Below are 18,669 nucleotides of genomic sequence, written 5' to 3'. Positions count from 1 at the left end.
GACTTCATTATTCCTCAACAGTATCTTAGATCCCTGGATCATTCGATGTCAAAATGCAAAATAATCTGTAAATGTTTTTACTGGGGGCAAGAAACTCCAAGGGAAGACCAAGTAGTCTGAATAAACATATAGAGGACAGATAATCAACTTTAGAAACAAATGGGCACAGACAAAACAAAAGGAATATCAATACTAACAGCAATAATGTTTGGCCTAGCATCTTTAAAACAAATGAATGCTGCTTGCTTCAGTAGCACATATACTAAAACTGCAATGTTGTAAGAAAACTAGTACAGCCTTTATGCAAGGATGACTAGTAAATTCACAAACCATTCCACATTTTTGCACAGGGCACTTTTAGGGTGGTGAAACTATTCTACATGATGCTTTGTGAGTATTATGCATCTGTCAAAACTCAACAGGACTGCACAACATGGTGAACTCCAAAGCAAGCTATAGACTTTAGTTAAAACATCAATATAGGTTTATTGTTAACAAATGTACCATAGTAAAGTAAGATGTTAAGCAGGAAAATCGGTGGGGAAGGAAAGAGGGGACATATGGGAACCCTCTGTACTTTATACACAAATTTTCTATGAACCTAAGATTTCTCTAAATGTCTAATTTTTTAAAAAGCTGAATTTCAAATAATGTCAATATCACAAACAAAAATCTAGCTGCATAAATTTAGCACCCTTTTTAAGAGACCCGGAGACAAAATGTTAATACCTGCATCTTTCTGGAGAGTCTTCTCTATCTTTCCTCCGGAACTTGCTGATGGTGTCATCAATTGTGCTTCCAATTTTATCACTCAGTTCACCTAATTTATCACTGAATGGAAAAGCACTCTTGTTTTTATCCCACTCCTCATCCCATTTTGATTTGGGTTCAGGATCATATCTTTCGCCTATATAACACATTAAAAAAAGAAACAACTCTAAGGACATTCAATTCAAAAGGTGTCTACACTTCTTATTTCTGAAGCTTTTCCTCATAATATAATCATTTTCAAAGGAAAACAGAAACCTCTGACAGTGCTGAATCAACACAATTATAGCAAGGCGCAGCATGTAATGTCATTAAGTAGCAGAAATGCAGATTCAAAAGCTTTTGTTTATGAAAACTTTCACAACCTTAATGTGCAGCATTCAGGAAGTTCCTAAAGGCTGTTGAAAGTAGTAGTAGAAAACACAAAAAAACACAAGTTCTACAAGCAAAAGAAAAATAGAAATCTTTTTGTTTTTCAAATATTACTTAATAATTGTGTTTCATTCCTATTTTCAATTTAAAAATTTTTAGAAAAGTATTAGACATCAACAGTGTCTTAAAAAAACAAGAAAGTAAGGCAGGCATGCTGGCAATGTGCCTGCAGTCCCAGCTATGTGGGAGGGGAGGCTGAAGCAGGACTGCTTAAGACAATGAGTTCAAGGCCAGCTTGGGCAACACAGAGACAGTCATTTCAAATATCAATCAAATCAAATCAGTCAATCTAAAGGAACTCCACCATGAATGCTACATGTTCCAATATGCTGGCATCAAACTAGAAAAACAATGGATTTTAAAGCATGGGAAAGTATTTTATAATTACTGTAAAAAGAATATTCCAGCTACTATAAACTGTACACACTAGAGTCATATAGTATGATGATATTATACAGTCAAAGACCAAGTGGAAATATATTCTCAAACTGGTGAAGCGTATAGAACTTCTGTGTGAATCAGGGAATGAAGAGAAAAGATGATGGTAGTGAACAAAAGATTCAAAATGTTAAGATTTTTATTATTCCTTACTCTTTAGAACCCAATGAAGACACAAAATGGAATCTTTCCATTTCTATGTCCAAACTGAATTTAGGAAGCAAGAGTGGGAGTAGAGAAAGCAATCAAGTTTAATAAAAAAAAAAAAAAAAAAAAAAAAAAATCAAAAAAGTAGCTAACAGACCATTGTTTCCAACATTTGTTAAACCAGTTTTTATGGCATACATGCCCTCTGGAGACTGTACAAATCCAATTTGCTGAATTGTGGGCTAAAACTTCAAGGCTAAAATTTTCTGTAGTAAAAACATTGTACTAGGGCCTGGGGATACAGCACAATGGTAGAGTGCTTGCCCAGTGTGTACAAGGCCCTGGGTTGAATCATCAAAAAAATTTAAAAATCTATTTCTGGGTGTGTGTAACAAACGTAGAAGTGGTCACCAATTTAAGAAAATATGATAACAAAACTCCAACCAGGAAAGGTTTTCAGAAGTAATTTTCTAATAATGTATGTGCACATTTCAGTAGCAATGTGATGAATTAGACTTTGAAAAGAAACAAATATACAAGAAAAATGAAAAGAGATGAAAACCAAAATGATTAATATTGGTGAAGATCATACTAAATTAGTGCTTAACATAATAGGTTTTGGTAAGACACTATCTAAAGTAAGGATGACAAAACACACAAAAAAGTTAAAATAATCAAAAAGGTTGCTAACAGACCATTGTTTCCAACATTTGTTTTTCGTTAGTTAAGTCTGAAAAACAATAATAATTTAGCAAAGAATGTGAAAGTTGTTTAACTCTTCTGTCAATACAGATGCTGCAATCAGTTTGCTGTGACTGAGTCTGAAAACTCTCAATTTTCTAAATTTATCTGATATAAGTGCACATTGTAATAGTCCAAAAAAAGGGGGATGCAAGTAGAATGAGTAAATGAATTGCATATAGCAATTTTTGTTCAAAATATATTAAATTTCTTTAGCTACAGTGAAAAAGCTAAAGAAAATATATTTGAGCAAATAATACAAAAAGTTTTTTACTCTCCTCCAGAAACAAATCCAAAACATATACTGTAGAAAAATATTCTTGTCAAATTCATGAAATAATTTTTATGTGGTGCTTTGTCACTTAAGGGGAATTTTTCTGATAGAAATAAGCTGAGAGAGCAGTACTTTTTCTTAGAGAGTAATAAAAGGAACATAGAAATAATATTCTATGGGTAATCCCAAAGTAATAAACCTCAATATAATCCAAATAAAAATGAACTTGATTTTAGGTAGTGGGAACTAGAGTGTCCCCAAAAGCAACTGTGAAGATCCATAGTGCTAACCTCTCTGCATATATACTATAAACTGTCAAAGTTCACAGAAGACAGGGTGAATTGAAATGAACATGCTGTGAAAGAAAATTCTTAATTTTGTGTATGCTTCAAGAACCAAGCATCCTATTTTTAAACTACTCCATTAAAAATAAGCATTAAATATTCTAGTTGCTCCTAAATGTGTTAGAAACAACAAACAAAGCAACAGATCCAGATGAAATCAAGTGATAGTATAGCCAGTAATCTTTTTCTCAAGTTATATACTGCTTCACTAAGGGAACAGAAACTGAAGCTGGATTGACTTGAAGGACGCATATGTGTTTGTGGACAAAAATGTGAGCTAAACCGGTTTTGAAATAAAACAATGAATCTCTTGACCGAACTTGGTATTTTTATGCTCTACAATATGAGTGAGAGAAACTACTTTTCTGAAGAAGTGTATACATCTTTTTTATTTTCTATACATTAATACAAAGTTTGCAGTTAGCTAATTAGTTAAAATCACATTCTTGAACCTGTAATAAAAACAAGACAAGAAGATTTCCAGGATCCATGTGATTGCAGCCAAAATGAGTATCATGTGTATTTAGTAATCTGTATCTTCCTAGAAAAAAATAGCATTTTGGTATTTAGTATTTTAATGATTCTTAAAATACATCTGAGAAACTAAACTGATGCTTAGATGCCATCCTATCTTTAATACTCACTGTATCTGAATCCTCCAACACTGTCTGAGGAAACCCCAACATATTTGTCTTTGTTCTTCTTTGCTTTCTTTCGCTCTTCACGAAGCCTGTCGTCATCCTGGGCAAATTCAACCAATTCCTTCACCTTCTGGCGAATATTTATACCTTGATCCTTGCCATGCTCATCTTCAGAATGGTAAGGAAGAAAAGAAGCGAATGAATTCATTTAATACACACCAAACTCTAAGACAAAAAAAACAGTAAATCTACAAAATAAGAAACTAACTTCAATATTTTGAAAAATAAAAACAAGAGGTAGATTGTGGTATTACACTGTGTCATTTCCTTTTTAGCAAATCCTAAGTTATAAAATGCAATTCTGCTTTACAGATCACAGATAATAGTACTGTGTAAGGTCAATTAAAGACCCACTAAAAATTAGGGTTAGTGAAGATGACCACATGAAATGAATATATCCATAAATGTTTTCTATTATATTTTAACAGAACAAATCAAAACAAGAACCGCCTGAATATTTTAATGACTGAAAAGCACCCCAAATGTCTTGGTTTCCCAATACAAGTTTGGGAACATTAATTATGAGGACTTAGTGTAGCTGAAAAACTGAATTTTTTAAAGTACTAGGGCATGCTACAAAATGAAGTGTGCTTCATTCTCTAGCCTCTTTCACATTCAAAACACACTCTGGCCTTGCTGCCTTTGCACAGTAAATATTATTTGGTGGGAGGGGGGAAAACCCAGCTTCAAACAGATGTGTGTGTTTTGGAGCTCTAACCTTTTCTTCCCATATGATTAAAGCTATTCCTTTATGGACACCACAGGGGACCAGTCTCCAGTGCATATTTTAATATAAACCCGAACACTCATGTTGTGTTGGTTCTGTTGTTATTAGCCAGTCTTTTCTGCAAGTTTCTTGTCTTCACTAATTAATACTCTAGGGCCCCACGTCTTGGATTCTGCACTCGTCACACAACCAGCAACAGTCACATTCTAATTAGAGCAGAGAAGCTTCTAAGCTGGTTCAGGTGACTGACAACTCCAACTACTGTTTTAATTTGCTTATAAGGTTTTTCTATTGCTCACCTACAAAGTGGTAATTTTCCAGGGATCGCAAATCATAAATGTGTTCTCTGGCACTTGTAACAACACGCTCTGATCCATTTCTTATGAGGTAAGCTAGAAGCAGCAAGGACTGTAAAAATATAAAGCACCAAATGATTTAACGAAATAAATTCTGGTAAAGCTTTGGTAAATGGTTAAAAAAATTTTCAACATTAGCAAATAAATAATCATGGTGGTGATGAGGAGGGTTTCTTTACTCTGTATTAGACTTTAAATACATACTCTAGCACATATTATCAATTTGAAGTTCCTATGATATAGAGTACAATAAATATAAATTATCCAATAAGTCCTATATGTCAAATTTTTTTTTTTAAAAAAAGAATCAATAATTCTGATGTTTAACAACACTGCATGATACAAATGAACAATGAGGCTTTAAAAAGAGGGCTCAGTTTTTACTTCTTCTGTAGGTATTATGGAACTGTGAATTAATAGAACTATCAAAATTATCTGGCATTTATATAAACCTATAGTATTTTTCCAAGGTAAAATTTGATTTTTAGAGGTTATTGATATAGCATTTACATCAAAAAGTTAATGCCAACTAATGAAAGAAAAAACTTAAGTTTTCAGAAGGTTTTGCTAAAATGCAAGAATGGCTACCAATGAATATAGGGTAGTGTAATTATTCTGAAATAACACAGTAGTGACTCTTGAACAACTTTGTGAATACACCAAAAACTGCACTGAACTGTACATTTTAAACATAATCTTGTTGGAACAAACTTCACTGAGTTATATGAAAAAACGCTTAGGTTGTTGAAATTAAGGAACTCAAAACCTCTTCCTATCAGTGATTTATTTATTTATTTTTAAATAATTTACCCAAGAATTAAAAAAACAAAAACGAAAACAAGCACCAACCACAACTTCAATTTCTGAAAGCATACTTACTTAATTTACAGAAATTTCACTATTTCATCATAAATACAAGCAGAAGTAAAGACAGTGAATGTTTTCAGAAACAAACATAAGAAAAAGATCTATAACATCATTAGCAATTAGGAAAATGCAAATCAAAATTACATTGAGATTTATTCTCACACTAGTCAAAATGGCAATCATCAAGAATACATATAATAAGCTGGGTGTGGTGGCACAGCCTGTAATCCTAGAAACTTGGGAGACTGAGGCAGGAGGACCTCGAGTTCAAAGTTAGACTCAGCAATTTAGTGAGGGACTAAGCAACTCGGCAAGATGGTGTCTCTAAATAAAATATAAAAAAAGGGCTAGGGATGTGGTTCAGTGGTTAAGTGCCCTAATGCCCTGGGTTCAATTCCCAGTACCAAAAAAAAAAAAAAAAAAAAAAAAAAAAAGAATACACATAATAATAAATGCAGGAGAGAAAGAATGTGGAGAAAATAAACATTTCTAACATTTTTACACTGTTAGTGGGACAGTAAATTAGTATAATAACTAAGGAAATCAGTATGGCGATTCCTCAAAAGACTAGGCATTGATCCAGATATACTGCTCCTCGGTATTTACCTTAAAGAAAGAATTAAAGTCTTCATAACTACAGTGATATATGCATACCCATGTTTATAGCAGCACAATTCACAATAGCTGAACTATGGAATAAGCCTAGATATCCATCAAAAGATAGATGAATAAAGAAAGTGTGGGATATATACACAATAGAGTTTTATTCAACTAGAAAGAAAAATGAAATTAATACCATTTGCAGGAAAATGAATGAAACTAGAGACGATCATGTTAAGTGTCAAAATCAGAAGACTAAGGGTCATATTTTCTCTTATATAAAAAAGCCAGAGGATCTAAAAAAAAATCAAAGGGAGATCAACAGAGGAAAGGGAAGAGAAAAGGGACAAGGGGTGGAATGTGGAGAGGGAGGGAGGAAGTTCTGGGGAGTGATATTGGTCAAATTATGTTGTTATATTGTGTGAACACATAACAACAAATCCCATCAATTTTAATACACCAATAAAAAATGTAGGAAAAAACACAACAACAATAAAAAAGAAACAGATAACAAAAAGAGATTTTTAATCCTGAAAATCAGAACTTTCAAAGGTTCAAATATGAATGTTATGTCATTTTGTTATGTATTTTGAGTAGTAAAAAAAAAAACATGGTAGGGTTGTAAGAACAAATGACACCTAGTTTTAGAATTGTGCATTACATGTTATCAGGAAAGGAATCTGATAAAGAGTGCATATATGTTCAAAATTTAAAAAATATTAGAATTTGAGTCTATATAATGCCAGTGACTCAGGAGGCTGAGTGAGGCAAGAGGATTGCCAAAGCTAGCCTCAACAAGTTATGGGCCCTTGGCAATTTAGTGAGACCCTGTCTCAACATTTAAAAAGGGTTGGGAATGTGGCTAAGTGGTTAAGCACTGCTGGGTTCAATTCCCTGTACCCCTGCCCCACAAAAAATTAAGTCTGTGTATTTAGGATTAAAAATCCTATTATTTTCTGAACTAATATTTTTTGGGTGCTGAATACTGTTAGAATCCTATTATTATAAATTAGGCAAATTTTTATGCAGCGATGACAAACTACATGACTTGATTTCATCTTAACTGCTCATAGACTAAACATGTATTATTAGAGATGAATTATTTTGATAAGTGCAAACATTTTTTATAGGAAAAAATTTCTTAAATATTTAACATTTAAAAGCTGCATTAGTTTTAAACATTTTACATTAACAATAGTTCTTTACAATGACTGATAAATAGAACACAAATAACAAATATGCTTCCTTTATGTGTTTTCGACTATTCTATTAAAGGATTTAATGTGCTTCGAAATCACTTCTGTATGTGTGCTTTAAATTCTAAGCATTTGTTTTCAAGATATTAGATTATAAAATAGGCTTATGTTCATACCTTATAAACTCTTCTCCAATTCTTTTTGTTGTCTTTTAACATTCGAGACCAAAGCATGTTCATAAGTTCTGGAAACTGTTCATACATAAAGGTAGCCCTGAAAAAAACAATGATTTTTCTCAAGAATTTGCAATATGTTAATTTTGACAGTAGATGGCAGGCTTGCTCTAAATTATTATATTTCCCCCAAAGAGCTCAAAAAAGAATAAGCTTAATTCAAAAAATGTGGATGATACATTCCTTGAAAATGTTCTTCCTATATTTTAAACAATACCTATAATATTTGTAGGCACCACTAATTAATATCATACTTTGCAAGTTCTTTATTCACTGACACAGTGGCCCCGATATTCATCACAAAAAATTCTTTAGAACTTTACTTCCAAGTATTTTGTACTCATACTTCAAAATTTACATGGTAAGCTACAGTAAGTCTTGAAACTTCACCGAGAAAGAAAAATTGTGGGTTTTTTTTTTTTCTGAGCCAATTTTTAAAGGGAATAGACCCTGTATAAAACTTTGTACATCATTATCTGAATAATTATGCAAAATTTATATTTGGCAGCTAGTTTAAAACTGAAAGAAAATTTCACATTTTTATGTAAAGATGCTTTGATTCTTTCTGCATTGCTGAGTCAAATTATCACTTACTTGGCAATCTCTCCCATGAGTTGCCCAGAAGGTCCCCAAGGATCATCATTCGTTGCTTCTCGAACCTTAGACTCAATCTCTGAATAATTCATAACCACATTGGTGCTGCAGAGAAAAAAATGCACGCACATACGCACAAAGATTAGCATCAAAACTGAGAAACACATGAAAACTTAATAATGACACTACTGGGTGTCCTAATGAGCTACCTCTACAGGGTGGGAAAGAAAACATCTTTTGTGCACAAACTACCCCAAGGACACTATATAACACATTTAAGCTATCTTTAAGAAGATTTTACTATTCTACTATCCTTCAAGAATACAGATGAGAGACTGCATTAGAGCTGGCCTAAATTCCATTAAAAAAAAATGAACTTGGTTAAATTAAAAAGAGAACTGAACATGCTAGAGTCTATTATGAAACTAAGTTGTCAGTTTCTTGATCAGACTTCGTTTACATGCAGGTTTAGGTTTCCTGATTACAAAAAATTCTGTAGATTAAGCAAAATTACACTGGAGCTGAACACTACATCATATTTTCAAAAAAGAATGATGAATCAAAGATAATCAAAGTTATTTAGGAGTACTTTGAACATTTACTTGTAATTCCAGGCTTTTTTTCATCTATTATATATATTTTCCATCATCATATAGTAGTTATCCCTACTTTTATTGGCTACATAATATTCCATCAGGTATATTTATGATATTTAACTTTCCCTTAAGATTTCAGCAATAGTCAATAACATGGACCCTAAGAATCAGAAAACTGATACCAATCACACTTTGTGACCTCTAGCAAAATAAATTATCGTAATCTCAAATTCTTCAAATGTAAAATGGGAACAAATAAAAACAACACCTTAAAGGGCAGCATATTAAATAATGTTTAGCACAGTGATTGACATATAGGAAATGCTCAAAAAATGTTAGTTACCATAACTGAACATAATAACCACTAGAATTTTAAAAATTAAACAATATTTTAATAAAGAATTAACTCTGAGAAAAATACCTTTGAAAACTTAAGACATGTGATGGCAAAATGTTTGGTTGTTAAAATGCAATTTGTCATCCTTATATGAATGTAAGAATTCAAAGACATTCTGAGAAGGAATAAAGAAATACTATGAAAATGTGACATATAATAGTAGTATTAATTTGCCATCTAAAGCTCCAATTATTACTGAGCAATCATTATATAACAGATACTGTGAATATGGTAATTCAAATCTTCCATTTAAAATTAAATCTTAGAAACAAGTTTTTAAAATAGCAGAATTTGGTAGCTATTACTTACATTATACCCCCGTTTTGCTATCTGATTTTTCAGTCATCAAAAAGTACTGTTTTTTAAATAAGGAAGGCTTGGTTGAAACTGGCACTCAGAATCTCTTCAAATTTATTTTAATCCTTTCAATTTCTTTAACTTTAGGGAAGAAACTAACATACACGTTTGGGTCAAATGACTTGCCAAATCATTGAATAACTTTAGCTTCTAGATTTACATTCAGAACACTGTTCTATTAAGGAAGAAAAGTGAAATTCTGGTATTTTATTTTGAATGCTGGAGAAAACATTCTTCTAAAATATCAACTAATTTGATAAAATAAATGCAAATTACTTCCTTGAGACTAAATAAATCCATAATCTCTACAGTCCCTTCAAAATTTAAACCTCTTAATGAATTTTCATAAAAATCCAATAATGATTACATTGAAGGTAATTTTATGTACAAATGCAGAAGAGTAATTTTATTCCTAATTTTTTTCAGCAATGGGATCAAAATAAAACCCAGGCAGCCAATAACAGATATGCAATTTACGATGCCACAAAATGATAGATTTCAGAATGCTTTTGTTTATCCTGGTGGCTGAAGAATGCATAGCTTAGGCAGTTAAAAGTGCCAAAATGCAGCTGTGAAAATGAACAATAGCAATTAGGATTATAATTCACCCAAGCATTTCATTACCAAGAATGCACTTGAAATCTCTCTCCATTGTTTAATTTGTTGGAGAACAAGATGAAAGGAGTTAATCTCCAGTCCATGTACATGAAATATTTTTACCAGAGCCTTCATAAATGCTTTAGTTTTCCGAACACTACTTTCCTTGTTCAAGCTACAAAGGCCCATGGGTCAAATGAGAAAGGCACTGTTTCCGTAACCCTTCACAAGATTCTTTGCTTAAGGCCTGTGTGTCTGAGTGGTGTGTGTTTAGAGAGGTGGCAAAGAGCCAGTAATTTAAGAGTCTCCTTATTTCCTTTGTTGAAAAACAATGGGAGCCTTAGAATATACAATATAAAGTATAACCACAGAAGGATATGGTAACTGTAACAACAAAAAATTAGTCTACTTCCAGGAAGTGAATTGGGCTCTATTTTAAAGCTATTTTCCAGTGAAACTGTTGCTTTCAGAAAAGGGAAAGAATTCTTTCCAGATCAGATCTGATAGTACAGAGAATTCCAAAACAAAGTGTTTTTGAGCTTTACTTGATTCAGAAACAACTGTAAACTAAACCAAAACAAAACAACACTGTATAGTTTGGCTTTATTCCAGGTTGTTTAAAAATAATGGTTTCTAAAAAGACAGAAATGATATTTTGATCCTTCCTTTCCCATGTTTTCTATTGTCCTCCATCTGTGTACTATTCATAATTCCAGTAACCCCTTCTCTCAAAAAAAAAAAGAAAAAAGAAAGAAAAAATTTTCAGATGTTTGAAAGAAAAAACAGTTTAATTTTTTAAACTTCCTATGATTGACAGAAATGTCTGAAGAATGGCTATTTCAGACACTAGAGGGAGCTATCTAATCAGTTTTTTTAAGAGATGCAAAATTCAGACAAAGGTCTAAGATATATTGTTAGCAGAATTATAGAAAATACCAACCAGTAAGTTTTATAGCATTTAGACTAATACCACAAACTAGTGACTTCAGAACTTGTACTAATCCTAAACTGAAATTCCTAACTTGAAAACTTAAAAAAAAACAAAACTCTTTACATTGTATTACCACACCATAGTGTGGCCTTTTGTTAAGACTCAAAATCCTTGGATACTGTGTGTGTGTGTGTGTCACACACACACACACACACACACACACTTTAACCTGTACTTCCTTTCATTATAACACTTAAGAACATAACAAAAAATTCTCTGAAACACCAAAACAATTTCCCATATACTACTTTAAACCAGCTTGGCAGTGATATCAAAAGAAAATTCAACCTATAAAAATGTCTAATGAGTTTTAATGCTTCTGATGATCACCAATATCTTTTCTCTCCAGGTTTTTAACCTGTTTTTAATTTCTACAGACATGAAAATGTAAAATGGAGGGGAAAAAAAGAAGAAAAAAAATTTAAATGTTGCTGTATTTTTAATTATTCTATTGCTAGCATTAAATGTTATCTAGATTGAATTATCTGAAATGTTATCTAATTAGACTGAAAACAATCTAATAATCATAAAGCGCAAATGCATCCTCCTCACATTGCTCTAGGTTTACTCAGTATTTTTAGCTTTGTCTTTGCTTAGTCATGAAAATGAGTGACAAGACAAGGTAGGTTTTCTTCTGACCTGAGGATCAATGATGATTAATATCACTCTGAAAATGTAACAGTACCTACTGCTGGGTAGTTTAGTGATACAAACAGTTAATAATAACAAAACTTAAAGGTCTCTGATGTCAGGCCAAAAAGAAAAAGCAAAGGGAAAGAGGGAATAACCAAAGCAAAAAATACAGGAAGCTGCTCATGTTGTGAAGATTTTACTGGAAAGCAATTCTGAGCCACTGCTTTTTATGTGGATAAAATTCAAAAATGCAATCATCATTGTTCATGTGTGTGCAACTTTTCACTGCTTCTACTCACACTTCCCTGTTTGTTCCTCAAGCACCCTAACAATAGGTAGGACACAACTAAGATTTCCCATAGAAAGGATAACCAATACCAATAGCTCACCAACTGCTGAAAGGTACCATCCTGAAGCTCTGCACCAGCTTCTAAAACTGTGAGTACAGCCACATTCAATCAGTCAAGGGCTGAGTATCTTGTTTCCATTTGGCCTTCCCCATCCTCCTTTTATTTGACCACTTGATATTGATAAAATACTGAGCTATTTTACTTGATAAATTTGGATCCAGGTTTCAGAGGCAGAATTAGTGGAAAGCAAAAGCATTTAAAATGGGGCTTTTATAGTCAATGCTTCTTCTGATCTGCATTAAGAAAAATCAGTAAAATGATTAATGAAAAAAAAAAACTGTAAGTCATTATTACTGTTATTTTCTTTGTCTTACAAATTCAGGTATATGCTTTCTAAAACAAAACTATACACCAAAAGAAAAAGTGGAGCATAAATGTAATCTGATCTTATTAACAGATGAATAAGGAAATAGGATAATGCAGTAATATTTTTCCAAGTTTGTCTCTTCTTTTTTGAAAAATGGCGTCAAATGGGTCTACATATTTCATTTGGTTTCTTCTTTTTGTTTTAAGCTTATTATAAAGACTTACTCACTGTAAGGTCAGGAAATATTTTGAGAGCTTTAAATGTGTTTTGTCATATGAAGACTCAGCCACTCAGAGAAAGATACAAATAACTTAGTTCCAAGCAAGGGTTTCAAATAATGGTATTTTGTTTCCCTAAAACTTTCCCATATTTTCCGAATTTCTTCCCATGAGCAACACACTGTAACCAAAAGAAAACTATTAAATGTTAATTAAAAACAAATCCAATACTGTATCTCAGTCAGCTATAACTATTTGTAGGGAAGTAAAAAATGTTGGTAAGATGATATGAATATTATTTGTACTTCAAATAACTTTTATCAGGCTTTTTAAAGTGCAGCAAAGTAGTGACTCAAATATCTCTACATGTATTAAAAAATGTATACCAACTGGTACATGTGTAAAAGCCACAAGGAATAATTTAAGTATTTACCTTTGGAATTAATAAGATTTTTAAAAACACTATTAGGAAATAATAATTCTTACATCAAAATCTATGTATCTAAAAGTCAACTGTTAACTTTTATTTCCAAAAAAGTCCATTTTTTTTCTTATTTTGTACTGGGGATTGAACCCAGGGATTTTACCACTGAATTACATCCCCAGACCCTGGGACCTTTTTTATTTTGAGACAGGGTCTTGCTAAGTTGTTGAGGGTGGCCTCAAGTTTGAGATCCTCCTGCCTCAGACTCCAAGCTGCTGGGATTATAGGGGTGCACCAACCATGCCCAGCTTAAAAAAACATTTTAATAATGAAGATACATAAAACAATTACACGCCCTGTTAAGTATCAATCTTTAAAAAAAATTTTAAATCATAAAACACCCATGAAATGAACACTGAAGGTTTTTTCAGGTAACAAGTCATTTATGCTGGGAATTTTTGTTTGTTTTTTAGTGTTTCTAGCCATAGTACTAGGGAAATAGTAAGAATTCTAAAAACTTGATAATGGATCTGGTGTCTTATGACCTTTTTTTTTGTTTTTGTTTACATCAGGGGTGGCCTTCACCACATTATTCTTATTTATAAACAACACTTTATAGATTCAATATTCATATTTTAAACTATGTTCAATCTCATTACAGCTCTGTGAACAGTAACAAATTTACTGTCAACAACCAAGAAGTCTACTCTTAAATACAACAATTATGTAACTTTCACTGTTGGAAAATTTGTAATGCTACATAAATGACATGGCAAGGTAGAAAAACTATTAATTCACTTAGCTGGATATTTGCCAACCATTTATTTATTTATATCTCTTTCCACATTTTTATTGGTGTATTACAGTTGTACATAATCAGGGAATTTGTTGTTATATATTTGTACATGCACACAATATAATTTGGCCAGTATCACTCCCTAGCACTTCCCCCTGGCCCCCATTCCCTGGTGCCTTTCTTCTACTGATCTCCCTGCCTCTGCATCTGCACCTGTTTTCCTCTCTAACTTTCACATATGAGAGAAAACATTCGGCCCTTGATCTTCTGAGTTTAACTTATTTCACTTAACATAATGTTCTCAAGTTCCATCATTTTCCTGCAAATGACATAATTTCATTTTTCTTTCTGGCTGAATAAAACTCCATTGTGTATATATCCCACACTTTCTTTATTCATTCATATGTTGATTGAACCGAGGCTGATTCCATACTTTGGCTATTGTGGAATTGTGCTGTTATAAACATGGGTATACATGTATCACTGCAGTATGATGACTTTAATTCTTTAAGATAAATATTGAGGAGCAGTGCAGCTGGATCACAGGGTGGTTCCATGCCTAGTCTTTTGAGGAATCTCCATACTGATTTCCATAGTAATTATACTAATTTACTGTCTCACCAACAGTGTAAAAGTGTTCATTTTTCTCCACATCCTCTCTAGCATTTATTATTATGGATGTTCTTTTCTTCTTCTTCTTCTTTTTAGTTGTAGATAGCACAATACTTTGTTTATTTTTATGTGGTGCTGAGGATCAAACCCAGTGCCTCTCAAGTGCTAGGCAAGTGCCCTACCACTGAGCTACAACCGTAGCCCCTATTGTGTGTATTCTTGATGACTGCCATTCTGACCGGTGTGAGATGAAATCTCAGTGTAGTTATTTCTATTTCCCTAACTGTTAATGACATTGAACATTTTTCATATATTTTTTCGTCATTTGTATCTTTCTTTTGAAAATTGTCAGTTTAATTCATTTGCCCATTTATTAACTAGGTTATTCGATTTTTTGATATTAAATCTTTTGAGTTCTTTCTATATTCTGGATATTAACCTGCTGTCAGAAGAGTAGGTAGCAAAGAATTTCTCCCATTTTGTAGGTTTTCTCTTCACATTCCTAATTGTTTCCTTTGCTACACAAAAGCTTTTTGATTTGTTGCTATCCCATTTATTAACTCTTGACATTATTTTGTAAGTTTTAGAGTTCCTACTGAGAAAGTTGTTGCCTGTGCTTATATACTGGAGTGATGACTCTACATTTTCATCTAGGAGTCGCACAGTTTCTGTTTAACACTCATTGAAAAAATCATTTCTTGGTTTGAAAATAAAACACAAAGCAATGAATAATGTCTTCACAAAAGCAACAACACAGTTCAACAGAAGAATTAATTTTACTACAGCGAATATTATCATATTTGATTATATAGTACCATATTTATAAAATAGCTAAAGTGCTAAACAAGAAATCTGCTATTGTTCTGTGTATAGCATTGGAAGAAAACAAATAGTGGAAAGTACAGAAAGAAATGCAACAACTCAACAGAATGAATCAGACATAACTTTCCTATGTTTAAATATGAATATACAACCAGTATAACCCCACATCATGTTCAACCACAAGAATGGAACATTATATTCCATTTATGTATAATATATCAAAAAACATTCTACTGTCATGTATAACTAAAAAGAACAAATAAAAATTTCTTAAGAAAAAAAAAAAAAAAAAAGAAATGCAACAAATCTAACTCTGGCAGCTTTCTCTATAATACTGCCCCTATCCTAATTAAGAAAAAGTGAGGAGAGGGAAAATATATTTAATAGCAATTTCTTAGTGGAGAAGTTAAATCAACTCATTCAGAATTCCACAACTAGTAAGCAACAGTAGAAGTTAGAACTTTGTTAGTTAATTGTAAAGCTCATTTGTTATTATGCCATAACACCTGAAAAACCTGAGTATTATTGGAAATAATTAGTAGGCTTTTAAAGTCTACTAATTTATATACAAGACAACAACATCAAATGCAACATCATGAACTGTGGTACTAAAAGAACTAAATGTTAAATAAAAGTTCAAAAAAATACATTGTCAGTCATAGAAATTACATTTTCTTTGGTTTTTAGAGAATATCAAATACAAACCATACAACTGAAAGAAAAAATCCTTATTCTTCACTCTTATGCATGCACTCCGGAAAGCATGGTAAATATCAGTTTGAGAAGGAAAAACTGAAATCAGAGACATAAGAAAACTGAGGATCTCTTAGCAATTCTTCTGCAATAACTAGATTTCAAAGAGAGTAATCTGCTTACTTCAAAAAAAAAAAAAAAAACTGTACTTCAATCCAATGGTATCATATCTTTTTGGGTGTTCATGTGCATATTATTTACGATTTCAATTACTTACACAAAAGACCATGCTAGATTATATACACCTTCTGTTTTCCTCTTTCCAAGAGCAAAACTACAATTCTAAATAATGAAATATGAAACCTTTTGTTTTTAAAAATAGCCATCAAGAATTGGCTCTGAAATATAATACTTCATCCTTCAGAGATCTCAGTTAAAAAAAGAATAGAACAAATAAATAAAAAAAGCAACTTCCTGCCAGGTTTCGAGGAAGAAGTCCTTTAAAAAAATCTTCTACTTTCAGAATAATTCTGGATATTCAAAGAAAGATCAAGTAAAAACTGTTTTCCAACTGAAATACCAATAGTCTGTTTTGTTCTGACCCAGGGTGGCCTTTAATTTCAGTGTTTATCATGGGGGCAGGAAACAGAACTACAGATTGTTTTTGGGAGAGAGGAGGTACTGGGGATTGAATCAAGGGTGCTTTACCTTTTATTTTGAGATGGGGTCTCACTAAATTGCCAGGCTGTCTTTGAACGTTCAATCCTCTTGTCTCAGCCTCCCACATTACTGGGATTAGAGGTGTGCACCTCCAAACTCAACAGAACACACCGATTTTTAATCACTCTTGACACTTTCCTACTACTGAACACAGTTAACTAATATAGTTTAATATTCTTGTAATCTTAATTCAAAGTTTTAGACTGTATTTGTACTACTTACAGATAAACCAGAAATACAAATTCTACAAAAGTATTTTATATGAAAGTATTTTCTTACTTTTCAGTTTCATGGGAGGATGGAAGGAAGAGTAAATAAAACTGAATAATATTCTGCAAGCAGAAAAAAAATAAAGTTATATGAACCCCTAACATTCTTGAAAGATTAACTGAATATCCTGTGTTCCTTCAAAATTATGAGAATGGAAATGTTTATACAAACTCCAGATACTCCCAGAATCAATAAAATGTTAACGTATCCCATGCATATTATATATTTCCTCCCTACAAGTAACTGATTATTTATAGAGTCAGCAAAGTTTAATTTCTCAGGCAAAAACTTGCATGGCAAGATACTTTTTAAAAATTCATTGATTTATAGATTTGATTGCATCATCATTCCAAACTACTGCCACACTTGTTGGGTTCGTCTTTTAATAGATTAAAGCATTTGTTTTCTGTGTACTGTTATTAAAATGACTCTGCTACCACATTTAGAACTAGAGGTTGGCTTTCTCTGAGCTCTTCCCTCACCCCAAACAGAAGTAAGTCACCATGCTCCAGAACTAAAAACAAAGCTGAGAGGGGGATGCCAGTGACTGGCTTGGGTAAATGACTTGTTCACACATCAGATTTGGGTCGTAACAAAATAATAAACTAGTTTTTGTTGAAAATCTCCTAGATTTTTTTTGGGAGGGGGGGAGGGTGGTACTGGGGATTTAACCTCATGCATGCTGGGAAAATGCTCTACCACTGAGCTACATCCTCAGTCCTTTTAATGTTTTATTATGACACAGGGTCTCACTAAATTGCCCAGGCTGATATTGAACATAGAATCCTCCTGCCTCAGTCTCCTGAGTTAGCTGGGATTAAGGGTATGTACTACGATGACTGGCCAGATTTGTTTTACAGAGTTAAAACTTTAAACAAAAAAGTCTAGCCAAGGACCTATTGCATTTAGAAAGAATCATTACATAGTAAAAAATGTAATACAAATGAAATGTAATCTGAAGACTCTTTTATTAGCAGCTGACATTAACTGATTGATACCACAGAGTACTTTCTCTTTTAATCTCTAAAAATATCCATTATAGATTATAAGTATTACAAATAGTCTTTATCTAAATATTTCAAGCTTAAAAAAAAAAATCAGCATTCTAAGGTTTGGGGATATAGCTCAGTTGGTAGAGTGCACAAGGCCTTGGGTTCAATCCCGGCACCACCACCAAAAAAAAAAAAAAAAAAAAAAAAATCAGCATTCTAAAATTTGACTTCAATCCCAATTCCAATCTGTGCAGTAAATAAGTAATTGTTTCTTTACTCATTTAAGAGTTTACTTAACATCCTAGGGAAAACTTCCAGTATGGATTCATTATCAGCTTGGATAGGTCAAAACTAACCAAACTCACATCTAAAATTTCTAGATTCATAATACCTGATATATTCATTACTGAGCATAA

At 32.4% G+C, this 18,669-nt stretch overlaps 1 protein-coding gene across 3 annotated transcripts in view; it reads right to left on the bottom strand.

The window, feature by feature from the left end:
• Clint1 (clathrin interactor 1) overlaps positions 1-18,669 on the bottom strand; it is a 57,775-nt gene that overhangs the window by 20,157 nt on the left and 18,949 nt on the right. For 2 of the 3 annotated variants that reach the window (XM_046462204.2, XM_046462206.2), the window contains exons 2-6: positions 8,419-8,523; positions 7,768-7,864; positions 4,872-4,980; positions 3,789-3,953; positions 730-907 (exon numbers count right to left, since the gene is read on the bottom strand). In XM_046462204.2, the coding sequence (XP_046318160.1) occupies positions 730-907; positions 3,789-3,953; positions 4,872-4,980; positions 7,768-7,864; positions 8,419-8,523 (654 nt within the window). Of the gene's footprint in view, positions 1-729; positions 908-3,788; positions 3,954-4,871; positions 4,981-7,767; positions 7,865-8,418; positions 8,524-12,378; positions 12,633-18,669 lie in introns of all 3 variants that reach the window. The other variant, XM_046462205.2, reaches the window with a different exon arrangement.

The sequence above is a fragment of the Marmota monax genome, unplaced genomic scaffold (assembly GCF_021218885.2).
Source record: "Marmota monax isolate L192 unplaced genomic scaffold, Marmota_monax_Labrador192_F-V1.1 WCK01_AAM20220418_F8-fsc00236, whole genome shotgun sequence".
Lineage (NCBI taxonomy): Eukaryota > Metazoa > Chordata > Mammalia > Rodentia > Sciuridae > Marmota > Marmota monax.
Note: the sequence above shows the minus strand (reverse complement) of the source record. Positions and strands in the feature narration are given on the sequence as shown.